Raw genomic sequence first — 20,107 nt, 5'->3', positions numbered from 1 at the left:
ACAATGCATCCCACTATGGTGGGGAAGAGTATGAACACATGGCCTCCCCTGCTGCTCAGTCTGCTATCCAGAGGCTAAGTGTTGAGGGTCAACAACTTCAAGGCTCTTTCCTTCTTGTGGTTCTTTATCTTTAAATTGCACTTGGATTGGACCGCCTTCAGACAGTCCTCTACGAAGTAGGACACACAGCCACCCCACCCCCAGACCAGGGCAGGATCTACACTATTCATTACACCGTTGTTTAAGTGCATTGTTGCGTCCTCCCTTGCTATGTTACAAAATGCAACTTGAGCCCAGTCAATCGAAATACCTTTTCTTCTATCGTTTTACCCGGGCACACTCTTCTTTAGAACGTTCTTCATTAGCTCTGAAGTAAACCTCCTTCTTCCGGTGACTCTGAGCTAGACCTGCCGGGATAAGCCGGCAGGGAGGCGGGGCGACGCATAGGGACGAGGGAAGCCCTGCAGCGTCTTAAAGGGGCCACGTGCGCCCCGAAAGATAAGCAGTTTTTTTAAAAAAAATAAGCCTCTGTCCCCTCTTTCACCGCCCTCCCTCCCCCTCCCCCTCCCCCTCGTTGCGTTGTGCCAGCTCTCCCTCCCCTAGAAAAGCCCTCACTTGTCCTAATCAGGAAGCAAAGTCCATGGTCACGAGACATGACTTTGAAAGACGGCATTGAATACAACGAAAGGTTGGGGCACATTGTTAGTTTTAAAACGATTTTAACAGAAAGTGGAATGGTTTTAAAAGTCAGAAGAAACGTAACAACAACAGCATCACGTGACTGCTGACGTCATCTCTGCCAACTTGTTACATTTCATCTAGACAAGTGTAGACGGGCTCCACGTGAGCAGAACTAATTACACTTATCTTCTGCTCAGCAGATGGTGATCGTTGCATGTTGCACCCTCACAACTTTGACTCAGGGCCTTTCTAAAAGCAGGATTGCTCTCAGGAGTGAATGCCATTTTCTTGGTACAAAGGCAGGGTATAAAACAAAGAAATGAATAATTAAACTTCTGACAGCTATCAAGACTCTAATGCTACAAAAGGGCATGCTATTTATTTTATGTATTTATTGCATTTGTATACTGTTCAATAGTCGAGGCTCAATTAAAACCATAAAATACAAGTATCTGAATAAATTTAAAACTTTTAAAATACTGTATAAAACCATCATTCAATTGACTTTACTGAGACGCTGGGAGATGGTGCAATTTCCCAGATATTCCCATATTGTCTCTGGGGTTTTTAAACCTGCAAAAACCCTGGATATTTTGTATACTTCTTAATGTTTACTATTTTTAATTGTTGTAAACCGCCCAGAGAGCTTCAGCTCTGGGGCGGTATATAAATGTAATAAATAAATAAATAAATAAATAAATAAATAAATAAATAATAAGTCACAGCACAAGGAGAGCCTGTGTGAAAAGATATATTTTCAGGGAGCATTGAAAGGATGTTACACTTTCTGCCTCCCAAGCCACATGAGGGAGGGTTTCCCAGGTGATGGGTGCCCCTACAGAGAAGGGGTGTTTGCGACCGGATGATAGTTATCAAGAGAGGGTTGCACCATGCCTCCTTCAAGGCAGTAGGGACCACCCCCATCATGTAATGATGCGTTCACCACCCCCCTCATCCATCCCGTCAGCCGCCCCCCCACGGCTAGCTTGAATAAGCCATGACGGGGAGGCTCAAGCGAGCATGTGATGGTTTGAACCCCATTGTTGATGTTTGTTCTGAACTCCTCATAACTTTTTTTTTTCTGGCATTCCTAGCTTCACTAGACGACTGAGTCTAGATACAACTGGGGGCCCCAACTTTTTTGAAGTCGCTGAGCACATTTGGAATTTTGAAAGGGTGTCATGAGCACCCTCATGAAATTAGGGTGACCATATTTTGGAAACCAAAAAGGAGGACAACATGGTCGCCCCAAGGGGGCGTGTCCAGGACCAAGGGGGCGTGCCCACCTGAACATAGCCTTGTTCACATGTCTGATTTTACAGCACACATTTAAGACAAATCTGTTCTACATAACATCTTAACGTTAAAATCACTGAAATAAAGAACAAGTGAGAGATTCAATGTATCTGAAATTAACTTCACTCACTCCTACTTTTGTAGGTTTTGCTGTACTTTGAAGCTTTTGCTATATTCTGTGTGTTACATTCTCCACTTCCCTCAAATATCTTTTCCGACTGTATCTTCACTCATTGCAAGCTGTTGTTGTTGTTAATAGGGTTTGCTACTGGCCCCAGATCTGTTTCAAATTTGGTATGTTTCATATATACCGTATGGCTAAAGCTCTACCTAAAAACTATCATGGTGCCAACTTTCAGCTCTTTATCTTTAAAAATGACGATTTTAAAAATAACAATTTTAAAACCTCAATTTTAAAAAAATTCCTAAAAAATCAATGGATGAATGGATCTGTTTCAAATTTGGTGTGGCTAAAGCTCTACCTAAATCCTTTCATGGTGCAAAGTTTCATCTCTTTATCTTTAAAAATGACAATTTTAAAAATAATAATTTTAAAACATCAATTTTAAAAAAATTCCTAAAAAATCAACGGAGGAACGGATCTGTTTCAAATTTGGGATGACTAAAGCCCTTCCTAAGAGCTACCATTGTGCCAAGTTTCATGTCTTTATCTTAAAAAATGACAGAGTTATAGGCATTTTTGTTAATTCCCATTAGAGCTGCTCTTTGGAAAAAATCCAGATTTCCCCTCCCCCTCCCGGATTTGCCATCAAAAACCAGGGCAAATCCGGTCATATGGTCACCCTACATGAAATGGCTGCATGTCCATAAAATGGCTGCCATGGTGGCTGCCACGGCTAATCACAAAACACTCATTTCCCAGACAGCAAATGGGTGTGGCTAAAAGAAAAGGAATTTGCCCAAGACTTTGGGGAAAGTACAAGGTAGAGAGGTCGGGTTTGAGCCCCAAAACACAAGACTAGTGTTTTGAACTCAAATAAAGATGGTGTTGGTGGGCAGACCTTCATTTTGCAGTATACCAGTATACCAGACCCCCATCCCCACCCCTCAGTTTAAAAATAATGTTAAACAATCTTAATGAAATAAAAATCAGAAGGAGCAGAGAGCCTGGAAGGTAACAAAAGACGTGCGTTGGGCCATGCAGGAAAGTCCAGAGCTCCAATCTTAATTCCCTGCAATACATTTGAAAGGAAATTTTCAAGAGCCTGCAGTAAGACTATATACACCAGTTGCTGGGGCACATGGGCGGGAGGGTGCTGTTGCACCTGTGACCTGCTTGTGGGTCCCTGGTCAACAGCTGGCTGGCCACTGTGTGAACAGAGTGCTGGACCAGATGGACCCTTGGTCTGATCCTTCTTATGTTCTTAATCATGGTGTTGCCAACTTACCTATGATTTTAGCAGTGTTGGAAACGAAACACAACCCAAACATTTCCTTCCTCTGTCCTGCACCCAACACACACTGCAAACAGAAATTTTAATAGGAGAATGTGATGATGATGATGATGATGATGATGATGATGATGATGATGATACAGCTCAGCCATGAACTAAGATAACTTAAACTGAGGATTTCAATATTCTTTGTTTAGTTTGCCTGATGTATTGCAAACCACATAATCCTGAAAGATTTTGCTGTGCTATAAACCTTTCCTTACACTGGAGATTAGAAATATATCACTCCTCTTCTTCTTTAGTGTAGCAGCAGAAAGAGATCTCATTTCGTCTGTTTAAAATGTTGCTTGACTGTTGCCCTAAGCTGATTCCAGTGAACAGATTCAAATGATTTAAGTGCTGCATGGGTGACATATGGTTATTTGGGTGGAGGGAGAAGGTCAGGAAACATTTTTGCACTGCATTGCTCATTTTAGTTTAGTGCTGACTTTTCTGTGCTTTATTCTCCCAAATAATCAATTGGAACCAAGTTTTGAATGCTTCAGAGCTGCACAGCCACCCCATCCCAGGCTGACCAGAAGTAGTTTTGAAGGTAGTAATCATGTAAACTAATGGGGAGGGTGGATTAGTCTTTCAAGTGTTCTTTCAAAACTCAAAAGCTCTCCTTGTGCATTTTAGGACACAATTTCATTGGATACACTCTGGGTACTCATAAGCCTCCAAATTTGTGCACTGCCTTGGCCAAACCCCAAATCTGAGCTGAAGTGGGCCAATTTGTCCCGCTTCAGCCTGAACCTGGAGCAGTACCAGATCAGACCAAGGAACCCAATTTGTGACAGCGGTGAGCCACTGTCCCTGCCCGCCATGAGTCCATTAGACTCCCTGCTTGCCCCCTCCCTCTCCCTCTCCCCCCTCCTTCCCCGCTCAGTCCAGAACATGGAACAGCTGCCCTTGCCACCCATGTCCTCAAAGCTGCCATTTTAAACAAAGATGGAGGCTCTGTAATTTTCCTAGATCTATGGTCGCAAACTATGGCAGCCATAAAGGGTTCTGGGGGTGAGCGGGGGTGGGGAGTCTAATGGACGCCTGGTTGACCTCAAGCCTGGGAACCTACAATAGCCAATTGTCTTCTGGGAGGGGAGGGGTTTCCAAACCTCGCTGTGGAACCAATTCCGAAGCAGGTCAGCCTGGTTCAGAAGTGCCCTGAGCCGAATCAGGGGGCAATTCAGCCCTATATACAACCTGCCTCCTGCCCTGCATTTTAGCTAGGCAGGCATTTTTGCTGAGGCAACAGGGAGGGAGGGCAGAGGCTGGGGATAGCTTCTATCCCCACTTCCCCACCCTTTCCGCCCACCGGCATGCCCCCTTTGCCTCCTCTTGCAAGCTTGTAGAGGCAGCCAGCATGGTTCTCCCTATGCCAGTTGGGAGGGGAAGTGGGAGGGCAGGGGAGCTTGGACTCCTGGGCACAAGGTCGGAGCACTATCTCTGGTCTCGGATCCAGGAATCGCAAAAAAACCTATCCCCGCCCCCACCCCGATGCTGCCTAGATGCTGTTTTATTTATTTATTACATTTATATACCGCCCCACAGCTGACGCTCTCTGGCAGTTTACAACAGTTAAAAATAGTAAACGTTTGACTGGACAGCTCAAAGGACTCCCAATTCACCTTCATGGCGAACCATCTCCTGCTTTCCCATGCCTAAAGAGAATCAAAGAGCCATTTTTCAGACTTTGGACTTCCACTTCTGAGCTTCCTTCGCAGATTTCAAAAAAATAAAATAAAGGTTTTCACATGGTTATTTTTCCATTCTAAAAGGTTGAAATGCTTCTCCTAAAGCTTAGTTACTGGCAATTTCTTCTGCCTGTCAGAATAATAAGATACTATGCAGATTCTCCGGGCATCTGCAACAGTTTTTCTTGTATGGCATGGTTTAGAAAGGAAGCTTCAGGGCTGGAATGGAAAGCAGTTGATTCCCTTCTAACCATTTGAAACTGTTCAAAGATCGTGTCAGATGCCGCTTTTCTGTCCTTTGGCTTTACTAGCGCAATTAGCCTCTGCGTTTTACTGCTCCATTAATGCAGCTGGAAGTGTTTGTATGCTGTGTTTTAATGCTGCATTTTAATATTGTGTTTTTACTATTGTATTTTAACGTTGTGAACCGCTGAGAGAGTCCATTATATTCAGCAGTATATACCGTATTTCTTCAATTCTAAGACACACTTTTTTTCCCCATATAAACATCTCTAAAAACGGGATGCGTCTTAGAATCGCAGGTGTGTCTTACATTTTTTTTCTGTTGGTGGTACTGAAATTAGTGTGTGTCTTACAATCGATGACGTCTTACAATAGAAGAAATATGGTAAACCTTACAAATAAATGCATATTTCCTATACAGAGAGGCATTTTTCAATTTAGATAGATCATCTAGGTAGAAAGCAAACGATACCACACAGAACACAAACATTCCCTGAGGTCTTGCCCGACTTATTGAAGCCATACATTGCAGTTGAGCACTTAAGGTGGCCTCAGTAAGTACTTCTTGTTCAAAAAACATCCTTCAGCATGTTGACAGCTGCCCTGACCATGGATCAAATGCCAACTGTTATTCGTATGGGAGACTTACCATTGGCTTAGTTCTCCTGCATCTAATGAATAGTTAGATGAGGAAAACTAAGCAGGCACCAATCACTATTCTTTAACATGTTTCAGAGGACTGTGATCCAGTCATTCCCATTCATGACTGTGATCCATCCATGATCCATTCAAGAAAAAAAGGAATGCTGGCAGTTTGTGCAGCACTATAATGCCGCAAAAATTTATAGCATCCTTCAAACATGTGGCTGATAAATTCTACACAGACAAAGACATAATGAACCAAGAAACGAAAGAGAGAATCGAGTTCCAAAGTTATTTCTGGGTCACGCCATCACCACTGCACTTGAGTTTCTATTTACAGAGAAGGCATACCTTCTACTTACCTGGCATTTTTTGCCAGCCTGCCTTTTCTTGAATTACACTTCTAATATGCCCAATAACCAATCTTCTCTGAGCAGATTACTTTTTCCAAATGCAAACCATAGCATTTCTGATACTCAGCTTCATATTGATGTCGTTTAACAGGAACCTGTGACAATGAACCTGCATTTATTTGGCTGGATCAAAGCTAAGATACATCTGTGTTCTGTATTGTATTCTGTTTCTGTTTCACTCAGCCTAATGGAGACAGGCAATGGGCCTGTTCAGAAGACACTTTAAACCCTGCTGGTCAAGACTTTTGGTTAAGCAGCAGGGTTTAAGGTGTCTTGTGTGATGCATTTTGCTAAACCCTGCTCACTCACTAACCACAGTCGGACCATCTGCAGCAGGGTTAGTGGCTCTAACCATGGCTTAAAGTGTTGTGTGCAACAGCACGGCTTGTGGTTAGTGCTAAACCCAGAGAACCGCAGATTCACTAACCACAGAGCCTGAAGTGTCATCTGACTGCCCTCCAAGCAAATGTCGTCGTCGTCATCGTCCCCGCTTATCTTGGGGCTGAACTCTGAGAAAAGTATATAGTTCACTTTGAAGTGATATCGGCGCATATTGGCTAGTATCTGTGAAATCGCCAACAAGGCTGTTTTAATTAATGAACAACACTTCAGATGTTTTATAGAGAACAAAACCAAAATGCACTATATATAAATATATAAAATAAAAGTATTATTTATTTATTTAAAACATTTATATCCTGCCCTATATCATTAAGATCTCAGAGCAGCGTACAGTATCTGCCTTTGCACCCATCTGCAGTGACTGTTTTAATAATGTTCATAATTAATGTTTCATTTTGTTAGTGTGACTGATGAATACACACATACAGTACAAACACGCACAATTAATGCATGGTACTTTAAGAAGGAGAGAGGGAGATAAGCCACTTACAGGACAATCCTGTACAGGTCTACTCAGAACTTATAGGTATGAACATTCTGCCAGGTGTGCATATACAGAATCACATCCTTTAGGGAACAATCCTATGTCCCCTAGAAGGCACCTGAGTTCCAACCACCACCACCCCCGCTCCCCCTCACAGCCAGCATGGAAAACTTTGTCAGCTGCTCTCCAGGGTCAAGAGCAGGACATCGGAGGATGAAGAAATGAGCATTTCAGGAAGGGAGGGGACTGGAGAGACCAGGATACAGGTTATCCCAAGGCTCTCCAGTCTCTTTCCATCCCTCTCTAAAACGCTTTCGCTAGACGGGCGATAAAGCAAAGAAGTTCTTCCTTTTATCCATCTTCAATCTCCCACAGATCAGCTTCATCAAGTGACCTCGGATTCTAGTATGAAAGAGGGAGAAACCATGCATAGTTTGTCAACACCGTGCATAGTTTTGTACACCTCCATCACGTCTCCCCTTATTCGACCTTTTTGCAGGTTAAATAAACCCAACTATTGTAATCTTCCCTCATAGGGGAGTTGCTACAGTCTCTCGATCATTTTTGTTGCCCTTTTCTGCATTTTTTCCCAACTCTACAATATCTTTTTTTAGATGGAGTGACCAGAACTGTACCCAATATTCTAAGTGAGGTCGCACCATAGATTTGTATAAGGGCAGTACGATATCGGCCGTTTTATTCTCAATTCCTTTCCTAATTAAGCCGATCATTGAGTTTTCACACAAGAGCTTCCTGCCTCGTTTAATTAAAAGAAACACACACACAATAAGCAAGGAGACAATAAATTTTCAGTACAATAAATACTTTACATCTCTATAAAATGCACAAATTCATGACAGAAAAATGGAAAACGAGTATAAATGTGATACTGGAGAGATATTTTACTTTTTATAGGTAGAATAATTTATTTAGGTAATATATTCATATATATATATATAATATTTTTTGACAAAAGATCTCTTCCTTTCTTGCTTAAAACAATGTCCATTATCTCTTTGCAAATTTGATATAGCTGGTTTGGGCTTGCTTGTCTTGTTTCTGTTGTTATTTTGCAGTGAGCCCAAGAGTTCATGTGTTCAGTTTACAGTCTTAAGTGTAAAATATAAAACTTCTATAGAAAAATCTTACCATTTTAATCAAAGTATCCTTTGAAATGTTCCTGACTACCAATAATGAATTTGCTTTTCCTCGTTCTCTTTGAATGTTGTTCTGACATCTTCTCAAGTCAAATATCTCCCCGATTCATTCAAAAGGTCCAATCCGGGTCATTTTCTTTGGCTGTGTCGAAATCCAGCTGCATTGCCTGTTCCTCAAGAGTAAGCTTTCATAATGGCATTTCATTGGCCTCACCCTTGTGTCTTCCCAACCATCCCTTCTTGCAGTTCAAAGTAAGGACTACGATATGGCTTTGAAATGAACTGCCTTAGCTTAGCAAATATATTTTTAATATTTTGAATTTTCAGAGATGGGGAGTTGGACGGATAAACTAGCTCTCTGTTCACCAATATGTCTCTCTTCGCATCTATCCTGTAGATCTCTTTTAAAATTCCAGTTCAGTGCAGAAATAATTGGTGCCTAAATCCAATAGCCTATGAAATACTCACAGTATACTGTTAGCTTGCTATATTTTATAAGGATATTAATATTAGCCATTCATATTTTATCTGCATAGATAGTCACTTTAAAAAATGCCACTGAAATTACAATATGAAAACATGTTTGAATATCATTAGGGAAAAGGGGATTTACTTATTTTTAATATAAAAGTGGCAACACCAAATACAGACACTTTCCTTATGTACCGATTTCTCTCATGAGAATTGTCTACAGAAAACTGGACATTCACATGCATGTAAAAAGCAAGTAGGTGAAACAGTATTTTCCCCCTATCCCATGCAATGACCAGGTAAGTAAGTTTTACCCCTTGAACATGTGCAGTGGGGGTTGTTGTTCAGACCTTTAAATGGCAAAATTGTTTCTGTTCAAAATGGATGGAAGTCGTCCTGTTCTGTAGGATGTACAAGAGTCTTGCCAGATCATTGCAGAACAGTTGAGTGTTCTCCAGGCATAAGAATTCTCCACCTCCAAGATGGCATCAGTTCAGAAAAGTTAGCACCTAGTCCTAGATAATCCATTTATGAATCTGGGCACATGTGTCCACCTTGGGTGAGTTTCGTATCTTAGGTAGTAGCTTCTTGACTTCATACCTTTGAAACAAGACACATTTAAGTATCAGTAGCTAAGCATAGTGAAAGCCTTATCTAGATACACATTATTTTTGGAAGGGTTTTGTTTTTGCTTTTTGGCATTCTGAAAGGATGATGAGTGTAAGGGCCAAAAAACATAAGAGTCATGCTGGATCAGACCAAGGATCCATCTAGTCCAGCAGGACATGGGTGACCAGGAAACCACAAACAGGACATGGGTGCAACAGCACCCTCCCACTCATGTTCCCCAGCACCTAGTGTTCATAGACTTACTGACTCTGATACTGGAGGTAGCACATAGCCATCAGGACTAGTAGCCATTAATAGCCTTCTCCTCGAGGAATTTATCCAATCTCCCTCTCAAAGCCATCAAAATTGGTGGCCATATCAACAAATAATAACAATAAACAAGTACTGCGAGACTCTGTATAGTGCAGTGTTCAGACTAGGACTATAAAGGAACAAGTTCGTATCCCCACTCAACATGAAGTTCACTGGGTGACCTTGATCCAGTCACTTTCTTCCAAACTAATCTACCTTGCAAGGTTGTTGTAAAGATAAAACTGGGGAAGGGAGGACTACGTACACTGCTCTGGAGAAAAGGCAGGCTAAAAGTATAATAGATCAAAAAGCATAAATACATCAGCACGTGGGGAATGATGGCTTGCATGGGTGAAGCTCGTGACAGTTACATCCATTAGTTTGGGGGGGGGCTTGCTGCAAGGGGCAGTAATGGCAAGGGTGCCAGAAAGCAATGGGGCATCTCTTTCCATCACCCCACAACTGAAAGTTGTGTTAATTTTACTCTATCGGAGCCAACTGCCTTGAGGATAGGGTTGCCATATGTCCCGGAAAACCGGGAATGTCATGGTTTCCAAGCATTTCCAAAATGTCCCGGCTGGTCAGTCAAGAATCCCAGATTCTTGGTCCTGCCTGCCAGAGAAATCCCAACCTCCAAAATGGTTCCTTGAGCCTGCTCAGTGGACTGGCAGCAGCAGAGAAAGAGACGCATCAATCCAGAGCCTTTTCCAGAGCACTGCTGCTCCTCCACAGGCTCAGCTGAGTCACTCACTGCGACTCACCTTACTGCACCTGCGGCTGCATAGAAGAAGAACAACAGCAAGGAAAGATGCATGTGCTCTCCTCAGGCTGCCTGAGTCCCATGCAATGCAAAGGTGAGCTTGGCTGGTTGCGGACACAGCTTTAGAGTAAGCGCCGGGCAGAGCTGCTGGGTTATTTGTGGGGGAAGAGAGTTTTGTGGGGGTGAATGGGAAGGAGGGAGGGGGTGAGGGGATGAAGGAGAGGAAAGGAGAGAGGGGAGAAAGAAAAGTCCCTCCCCCCAAAAAATTGTCCTGGTTTTGTGGATTCAGAATATGGCAACCCTACTTGAGGATCAATGGATCAAGATGTGGGGTCCGAACATTTACAATAAAATCCATATTCCTGCAGAGCTAGTAGGTACTACTCAAGCTTATAAAACAAGAGGAGTCCATAAAACAAGAGGATATAAGGTTATAAAGAGCCCATAAAACAAGAGAAGAAAACAGGAAACCTCTCCTCCCCGTCAGGTGGCCGACCTTTTCACACTGCCTCTACACACGTCCACCTGCTTGCACTCTCTCAGGCTCTAGGGCACGTGCTACCCTCCAAGTAGAGGAGGAGGACAACCATGTGCAAAGGCCACAAGGAAAGTTAGCTTACAGATGCTCACAAGACGACAGCTCTGTGCTGGACCCTTCCAAAGCAGATGACATTTTCCTGCCAGTGATAAGCTAAGAGTCTGAGCTGGCAAAAGCAATTGCCTTAAATATCAGCTGTATACATATATTGTAGAACTGTAGTTCTGGGCATGTAGCAACTAGAGCAGGGGTCCCCAACCTTTTGGGAGTCAGTGGGAGGGTGTTACGGGCACTCTCTCAAAATGGCCGCAGAGGGACTTATCTATTCAGAAAATGGCTGCCATGGTGCCATGGCTAGTCACAAAACACGAATTTCCCAGAAGGCAAACTGGTGAGACTGAAAGAAAAGTAACCTGTCCAAGAATCTAAGTACAAAGCAGAGGCAGGCTATGCTTTGAAATATAAAACGTTTTTTCTGCAATCAAATTAAGTTGGTACTGGACCAGCTACCCAGTTTTAAAATTAAATAAAATAAAATCTTACAAAACAAAATAAAAATCAGGAGGGACAGGAAACATGGAAGGCACCAAGAAAGATCCCAAAACTAGATGTATTCAACATCCCGCTCTGCTCATTTCTAAGGCCTTCTATACACCGATAACTTTCAGACCAGCCCATACAGTCCAAATTATAGTGTTGGAAGTAACCTATGGTTAACACCGGCTAGTTTTCAAGGTATTTGTATTACTGTATATATGGACGGATGCTTTCTTTTGATGTATTTGTCATGGCCTTTGGATTGATTGATTGATTGGTTGGTTTAGCAGTTGAGTTTTAAATTTGTGTTTTAAATCACAAATTCCTGGTTCAGATGCAACCACAAGGCAGGAATCGTAGAAACTGAAACTGATTCTAGCTAACTCCACCTCTCAGCCATACAGGAGGCAAAATGGGGCAGCTTCGCTGAGACACACAGAAGTTCATCCAACGTGAACTACTGCTATGTGAGAAACGGGCCATTACATGCGAAGTGCTCTGAGGACTCTGAACCGCTATATCAAGGTTAAGAAACCGGCCTTTAAAAAATCCTACAGTTACCAAATCATTCTTCTGGCTGCTGCTTCTGTGATTGATTGATAATACTTATATACTGTTTAATATAATAAAACCTCTAAGAGAGCAATCCTATGGGCCCTAGACAGAGCTAGGGGTGGGGGTGGGATAAGGTATTTTGCGCTTTGATATCAGATCCAGGAGTACAAGCTCCCCGCCCCCTCGCAGCTGGGGTGGAGAGAACCCCTCTGAGCCACATCTACGAGCTTGTAAAGGCGAACTCGGAGAGGAGGGAGAAGGGGCAGTTCTGTGGGTGGGGAGGGGAAAGGACTTTGGAGGCCAGCCTCCTAAATGTCCTTCCTTCCTCCACTGCAGAGCCCCAGCTAGATGGGCAAAATCACCCGTCTAGCTAAAATGCGGAGCAGTGGGAGTGGAGAAGATCAGCTCCGTGCTCCTGCCGAATCCCAATAGGATTGCACCCAAAGTGGTTAAAAACACACTATTAAAATACACTATTTAAAAACAATTTGATCTACGCTAACAATAAAAAGCAATATAAAAAACTGTAGCACCAGAACTTCCTTTTCCTGAGCCTTCAGCGTCCTCTTTCCTTTCCCCAAAGAAGAATATTGGACGGTTCCACCCATACACTAGATATGATTAATTAATTATGATTAATAATTATGATTAATTGGAATTAATTCCAATTAACGCTTTTCGGTTTGCACCATACAAACTGATTGGATTGGATTTGGTTGCACCTTTCTGAGTCAAGAGAAACATTTAGTGCTTTTCCTTTGCATAACACGTTCCTACCTGGAGGCAAGCTAATTCTGCTTTGGCTAGAGGAGCAAAGGGAATTAAAAACTGCCATAAATATGCATGCTTTCAGGTCGAAATGTGTCTACTCCTTGCCTCTAGGCATTTTTATTTTATTCTTTTTTTGACTTCTGAAAACTAATAGATTTGACATTTAACCAAAACATTAACTTATCCTCCAAATGCCCATAATTAAAAAATAGACCTTACCTCTTAATTTAGAAGCAGCTAAATCCTCCTGAGCTACTGACTGAGAATGAACTCCTTTTCTTGATGGTGCTCTGTTTGTGCTGTGCTATTCAGTTCCTCTTTATTATGGCTGTGGAAGAGAAAGATATTTATTTGTTTATTTATTACCATTTTTCAAAAGAACGTGTCAGTGGTTTCCCCCACTTTCTCTTAAAAGAATAGACGAAGCTATTCTGATTAACCTAGGGGTGGGGTTAACAGTTTTTCGATCAAGGGTTGCTTTCCTTCGAGGGTAATCTGTCAGAAGCAGGTGAGACCAGACAGGAGTAGATGGGACCACCCTTTCTCTCTCTCTTTCTCTCTCTCTCTCCCACCCTGTTCTCCCTCTTCCTCCCTTCCCTGTGAGCTGCTGGGGGAGGGACAGATCACTCTTGACAAGAGGTCTGAGCTGAGCTTTTGCACAGGGCTTCTGAAATCAGGCCAAGGGCATTGGCGTAACACAGCCAGGGCTCACAGAGTGGAAGTGCCAGGACTCTTTGGTTAGCAGGTACGCTGATGTCATCTTCCTCTCCCACCAGACTTCTCTGTTCCCTCTGAATTTAGCTACAATCTTCCCAGTAGCTGGGGGGGAAAGAATTTTCCCAGCAACAATATATCCATCCCTGTTGTAATGCAAAGTATTTGGGGGTGGCTTGGTTGGGCAATTAAGACCCATCAACTTTACCACGAGTTCCTGGTAGAGATGAAAACAGATAGCAGTGGCTTCAACACAGCTGCCTGGATTTTGGGAGTCTCCTTGGGATGTGGCTACAGAGGCTGTTACAGTGAGCACCAGCCCTTCAAACTTCACCACTATGAACCTGTTCAGATGACACGCTAAGCCATGGTGGTTAAACATTTTGAGCCAAACATTATGGCTTAGGGTGTCATGTGAACCATGGCTTGGCATGTCGTGTGAACAATTCCTAACCGTGGTGGCTAAATAACCATAGTTTAAACACGGTCTCTAACCATTTGCTGCAAAAGGGTTAGCGTCCTAACCATGGCTTAGAGTGTCGTCTGAACAGGCCCTACATGAAATTAAGCAGACAGCAGCAGGATGGTCACCACTGGCTTAACAAAACAAGTGGATGTGACATGCTTGTCATTATATCTATGATGCTGCCTCACAAAGAAACATTAGGGATTGTTTTGGATGTTTCTTCCCTCAGACATGATATGACGAAGTGCCACACTTGTACAATCGTACTTTTTGGTTTCATTTACATCCTGCTCTTCCAACGCAACAGTGTTGCTCAGGGTAGATTACAGCAGGTAAGAGTATCACCATCACTTCATAAAACAATGTAAAAACAAAACCATATTTTAAAAACGAAGGCAGGTTCAGTAGATATAAATCTGAGGCACCTTTCACCACATCAGCTATCATCTGTCCAGTAAGACAAAAGCTTGCCAAGAGTCTTCTACTCTGGCATTCCATTTTCAACACTGCCTGGCCAGATGTTCTTCAAAAGAACGCATTCAAAGAGTTAAAATGATGGCCGTCCTTCCAGTTGGTCTGGGATTTTACAAATGTGAACGCAAAAGATCTACATCAGGGGTATTGAACCTCCTTCAGTCCAAGGTCCGAAAGCCATTCTGAAGAAACTCTCAGGGGGCTCCATCCCAGTGATGGGTGGAGGCAAAGGGGGAGGAGCCAATGGAAAAGGGGGCAGGACCAAAATATCCAAAATACCAGCACGTGTGGCGCAGAGTGGTAAAGCAGCAGTTTCTGCAGCTGAAACTCTCCCCACGGCCTGAGTTCGATCCCAGCGGAAGCTGGTTCTCAGGCAGCCGGCTCGGGTCGACTCAGCCTTCCATCCTCCCGAGGTCGGTAAAATGAGTACCCAGCTAACTGGGGGAAAGGTAATAACGGCCGGGGAAGGCAACGGCAAACCACCCCGCTATAAGGCCTGCCAAGAAAACGTCAGCGAAAGCTGGCGTCCCTCCAAGAGTCAGTAATGACTCAGTGCTTGCACGAGAGGATCCTTTCCTTTTTTTAGCTTAAAGCTACAGCTATTGGGTGATATAAAAATGTAATAAATAAATAAATAAATAAAGCTCTTACAGCCACTAACAAAGCCTTAAGAGGGGAATTTCAACTTGTTAGAATGGGGGGGACTTCACAAAATCTGGGAAACTATCAAATATTTGGGGGATCAAGGGGAAAGGGGTGGGGACAGGCTAACGGGGAAATGGCCACCTGGGGATCTGCAGATGGCTGATTTGGATTACCAGGCAGGCTAGATTTGGCCTGAGGTTCTTCAGCCCTCCTCTACATAGCCATTAACAGACTCATCCTCCACAGGTTCATCAAACCTTTTCAAAAGCCATCTGAGGTCCCATTCTCACAAACATCCAGCCACGCAGGAACTGCTTCCCCGTGGTGCTTTGCAGTTGCAGGTGCAGTGTGTGTGTGTGAATATCAGAACCACACAAGCTGTGCTGATCACATAGGCCTTTCCTGCTCCACTTGTGACTGGCGTCCTTCCAGGCAGGTCAGCAACTGGGCAGGAACACACACACCCTGGCAGTTCTGATATTCGCACAAATACAACAGCTACATGGCATTACAATGTTGTCTTTGTTGTTGTTATTTTCCATTTCTATGCCACCCAATAGCTAAAGCTCTCTGGGCCACAAACTAGATAAACTACAGCATAAAAAATGTAAATATATCAAATTTCTCACCCAGCTGTGGATGTGTATGAAATTGGGGACGGGGGGACGGGGACAGTGCTAGCAACCACTGCTGCATCTTGCAGTAATGAGCTCTTATACATTAATCTAATACTTTGTGAAAAGTCTTCCATGAACCTCCTGTCAATCAGCTTCACTGGATCTGCCAAATTCCTAACGTTATGAGAGAGGAAGGCCTAATCTACACCAAACAGAATATTGCGCTATAAAAGTGGTATATAAAAGGCAGGAGCCACACTACTGCTTTATAGCAGTATTGAAGTGCACTGACAACTGTTGGGGCCGATTGACACATACCATACACCACTTTCATAGTGCTATAACCTATTTGGTGTGGCTCCTGCCTTTTATATACCGCTTTCATAGTGCTATAACCTGCTTGGTGTGGCTCCTACCTTTTATATACCGCTTTCATAATGCAATATCCTGCTTGGTGTAGATTAGGCCAAAGAAAGATTTCTGCCCACTCTCCCCACACCGTTCAGAAATGTCATTCCCATTTACAGATATCCACAGAACAACAATCTTACCATTGGCTACTCTGGGTCCTTGTGCAAAAATGCATGCACGGCTTGTCACATCTGTCTGCGCAAGAGCAGCGCAACGGAGGCCATTTTAATGAATGCAGAGTCTTGCGATGCTGCTCAGCAGACCTTTTGCCCCTGAAACTTCCCCTGTAATTAGCCAGCCCATAAGGAACGGTCCTCCTGTAACAAAAGATAGAAACACACCTTAGCATTTTTTTTTCAAAATTATGGTGGACTACCTTCCTATATGAGCATCTCCATCAACTAGCCCCTACCCCACGCCCCTCAACGCCTATCAAAGACAGTGTTGGATCCAGACTTAGTCATACTTAAGAGCAGACCCACTGAAAACAATGGGACATTTTACTTATGAAAATTAACACAAATTCCATTTATTTCAATGGATAACCTAGGTTTGACTCAGTCTGGATCCAGCCAGACTGAATGTGACCAACAGAACACCAAACAATGGTTCAGCCTCACTCTGCCCCGCCCACTAAAATAAAGTCAGAGATCGATAGTAGTCCAGGCAATCCTTTACCTGGGAGTAGCCCCACTGAACTCAATGGAAATTCAATGGGGTTTACATCAGAATAGAGAATTATAGGATTGTGTTGTGAGAGTGAAAGCTGTGACCCAGGAAGCCTGCAGTTCAATTCTCACATTAGCCACAAACTTACGAGTTGGCTTTCAATGTGCCGTGTTCTCTTAACCCCAGCCCACAACAGCAAGACGATGATGATGATATTGAAGGGTTGGAAGGGACGCTGCTGGGTGGGACTTTGGGATTACTTGCTACTTTGTGATCTCTCAACATTTCCACATCTAACAAATGGGATGGGATTGCTTGTGCAATCACAGGACAGTCAAACTCCACAAGCTGTGAAGCACATCAGAGCAGCAAATAGAAACAAGGAGAAGGCATAGACATCTCTCCTTCCCTGTCTCATGTGTTGTTGCGGCTACTTCCACCATTGCCCCGGGAAGTTACCTTAAACGGAAGGCACAGGGGGATGGTGGAGGAAGTGGGAGGAAACTGGGAATTCTTCTCCAACTCACATTAAAATAGGGTGACCATATGAAAAAGAGGACAGGGCTCCTGTATCTTTAACAGTTGTATTGAAATGGGGATTTCAACAGATGACACCCATGCAGCACTTGGTGAAATTCCCTCTTCATCACAACAGTTAAGGCTGTAGGAGCTCTGCCCTCTTTTGTATCTGGACACGCTAGGCAGATACTGGCGCACAAACCAATGCACATGAACACAAGGAAGGGGGGAAATGTGTGGTAAATCGGGATGAACGACAACAACAGCTAAAGTATCCTGTATACAATGCAACAGAACCTAGATATATCTAAGATAAGATCGTCCTGTAGAGATTACAAGTGGTCCTGTAATAGGTTGACTATATGGGAAGGAGGACAGGGCTCCTGTATCTTCAACAATTAAATAAAAAGGGAATTTCAGCAGGTGTCATTTGTATGCATGCAGCACCTGGTGAAATTCCCTCTTCATCACAACAGTTAAAGCTGCAGGAGCCCTGCCCTTGTTTGTATCTGGTCACTCTAGCTATACCGCTGAAATTCCCTTTTCTGTACAACAGTAAACTGCCTGGCTGCAGCCTTGTGGTTTAGCAGATATAATAGTTTAGCGAGTGCAAGGCAAACATGAAGCACAGATCCAACAATCACGCCATTGCCACGCATGTAAAAGCCTACCAAATTGCTTGATAAAGGCATCTCAACTGTAGATGCATGATCTACTTAACTCCAAAGACTTAGTACATCAAGTGTTGCCTTGTGCCAAGTTGGATACATCTATCCCCAAACCATTAAACTCACAGCAGTTCTTGCTACATAGAGGCTCCTTTAACTGGAGATGCCAGAAGCTGAACTCTGCACTTTCTGTCTGGAATCCAATACACACTTACCTAGGAGTAAGCCTTGTTGAACTCAATAGGACTTACTTCTAAGAGTTAAATCTTTTTTGTTGTTGTTATGACGATAGAGATTGCCAGTAAATAGAAAATGATTAAAGGCTCATGTATTGGGGGACTCAATTCAAAGAGTCAGGGGTGAGAGATATTTATTTATTTATTTATTTAAGGATTTTTATGCCGCCATTCAGCCAAAAAAGGCTCTCACGGCGGCTTACAAAAGATATGGCTAAATTAACCCGTTTGGTGAGGCTTAGAGAAGAACATGAACACAGAAATAGCTACAAGAACTTCCTCCTTAGTTACAATCAGTTTCTTTAGGTTGGGAATAGATAATCAGGTTGTCCCTTTGAGATTCTTGCACTCTAACAGCACAATCCAATATATGACTACCCAATAGAGTTCAAAAGAACCTACTCCCATGTAAGCATCAATTGGATTGCAGACGCAGAGTCTTTGTATTCAAGCAAGATATCTAGGGCTCAAGTCATGAGTAAATGTCTGTGGAATTCTGAATAGGAATCACCAAAATATTACAGGCTGTAACTTTTCTTGTAAATCAGGTATTGATTCTCTCACACACATCCCTTTTATCTATTTCATTTTGACGATGCAAACATTTTCCAAAAGTAACTGCAACATACTTTTTTTTCTTTCACTCGCTCATTCTTCTTTTCTTCCAGTTTGATATGTGGACCTTTTCGGTCAAGTCATTTCTTTTATACTAGCTTTCAATTTGTATTATGGGTATAACTTTGCATTTAAAAAAAAAACCAAAAAAAACCAACCACCCCTCAATCAATGAATTCAAGGAATAAGGTTTCAAGGAATAAGGTGTGCTGTACCAGCTAAGTGTGCAAGTTCAGAAGTTCCTAGTTTAATCTAACGTAAGTCACGAACCCTCTCTCATATTCAGCCCTGACTTCTGAATTATGGGAGTAATAATATAGGCTTACTTTACAGAGTCGCTGTGAGGATTACTGAGATAATGTACGCACCGGACCTTGAACATCAAAATGCGATGTGAATGTCAAGTGAACATCAAGGAAACCCCTAAAGTAACTTGGACTGCTGCCATAGTATTTACATGATTGCTATGGTGATGAAGGGCTCCAGAAATGGTTTTGTGGTTGGTAAATTGGTTCGCCGGCATAATGAAAAACCTCTGCGTTTTGAATGCTTGCACAGAACCTTCTAAACACTTGCTTGGTCCAATAAAAAGATACAACTTAACATAGTCCAGTTCCACTGGCACTCATGCTGCCCCTGAATGAGAGGATTTACAGAGTTCAAATTACAAAGTACATCCTTGTAATTGCACAGTAGCAGTGTGTGTGCCCGGGGGTCAAGAGAGCTGCATTCTTTCAAGAAGGTAGATCCACCATGCTTTCTTTTTAATTCTACTTTACCTGGAATGTTCCAAAACATGCTAAGTGCAATTTTAGCCTTCAGCAATGCTGAAACAACAGAAATCTGATAACTGGGCTCAATGGGAATATGTGAATCCTCAATTTCATTCCCAAACTGGGTGCTTGAGCACAAGGATGTGCCATCAGTTAACAGTTAAATGCATCACGAGGAATAAATCAGCCATGTGGCTACATAGCTATTTAAGTTATTATTTATAGCATTTTGGAGGTGGCGGGGGTGGCAGCAGGGGCAGCGGAGACTGCACGTTGCCCAC

At 42.9% G+C, this 20,107-nt stretch overlaps 1 protein-coding gene across 1 annotated transcript in view; it reads right to left on the bottom strand.

The window, feature by feature from the left end:
* Positions 1-8,115: 8,115 nt before the first annotated feature.
* Positions 8,116-20,107, bottom strand: part of EDN3 (endothelin 3) — a 54,256-nt gene continuing 42,264 nt past the window's right edge. The window contains exons 3-5 of the mRNA XM_063146793.1: positions 16,487-16,663; positions 13,239-13,347; positions 8,116-9,537 (exon numbers count right to left, since the gene is read on the bottom strand). Coding sequence (XP_063002863.1) covers positions 13,272-13,347; positions 16,487-16,663 — 253 coding nt within the window. The 3' untranslated portion in view covers positions 8,116-9,537; positions 13,239-13,271. The remainder of the gene's footprint in view (positions 9,538-13,238; positions 13,348-16,486; positions 16,664-20,107) is intronic.

The sequence above is a fragment of the Elgaria multicarinata genome, chromosome 1 (genome assembly GCF_023053635.1).
Source record: "Elgaria multicarinata webbii isolate HBS135686 ecotype San Diego chromosome 1, rElgMul1.1.pri, whole genome shotgun sequence".
Classification (NCBI taxonomy): Eukaryota; Metazoa; Chordata; class Lepidosauria; order Squamata; family Anguidae; genus Elgaria; species Elgaria multicarinata.
Note: the sequence above shows the minus strand (reverse complement) of the source record. Positions and strands in the feature narration are given on the sequence as shown.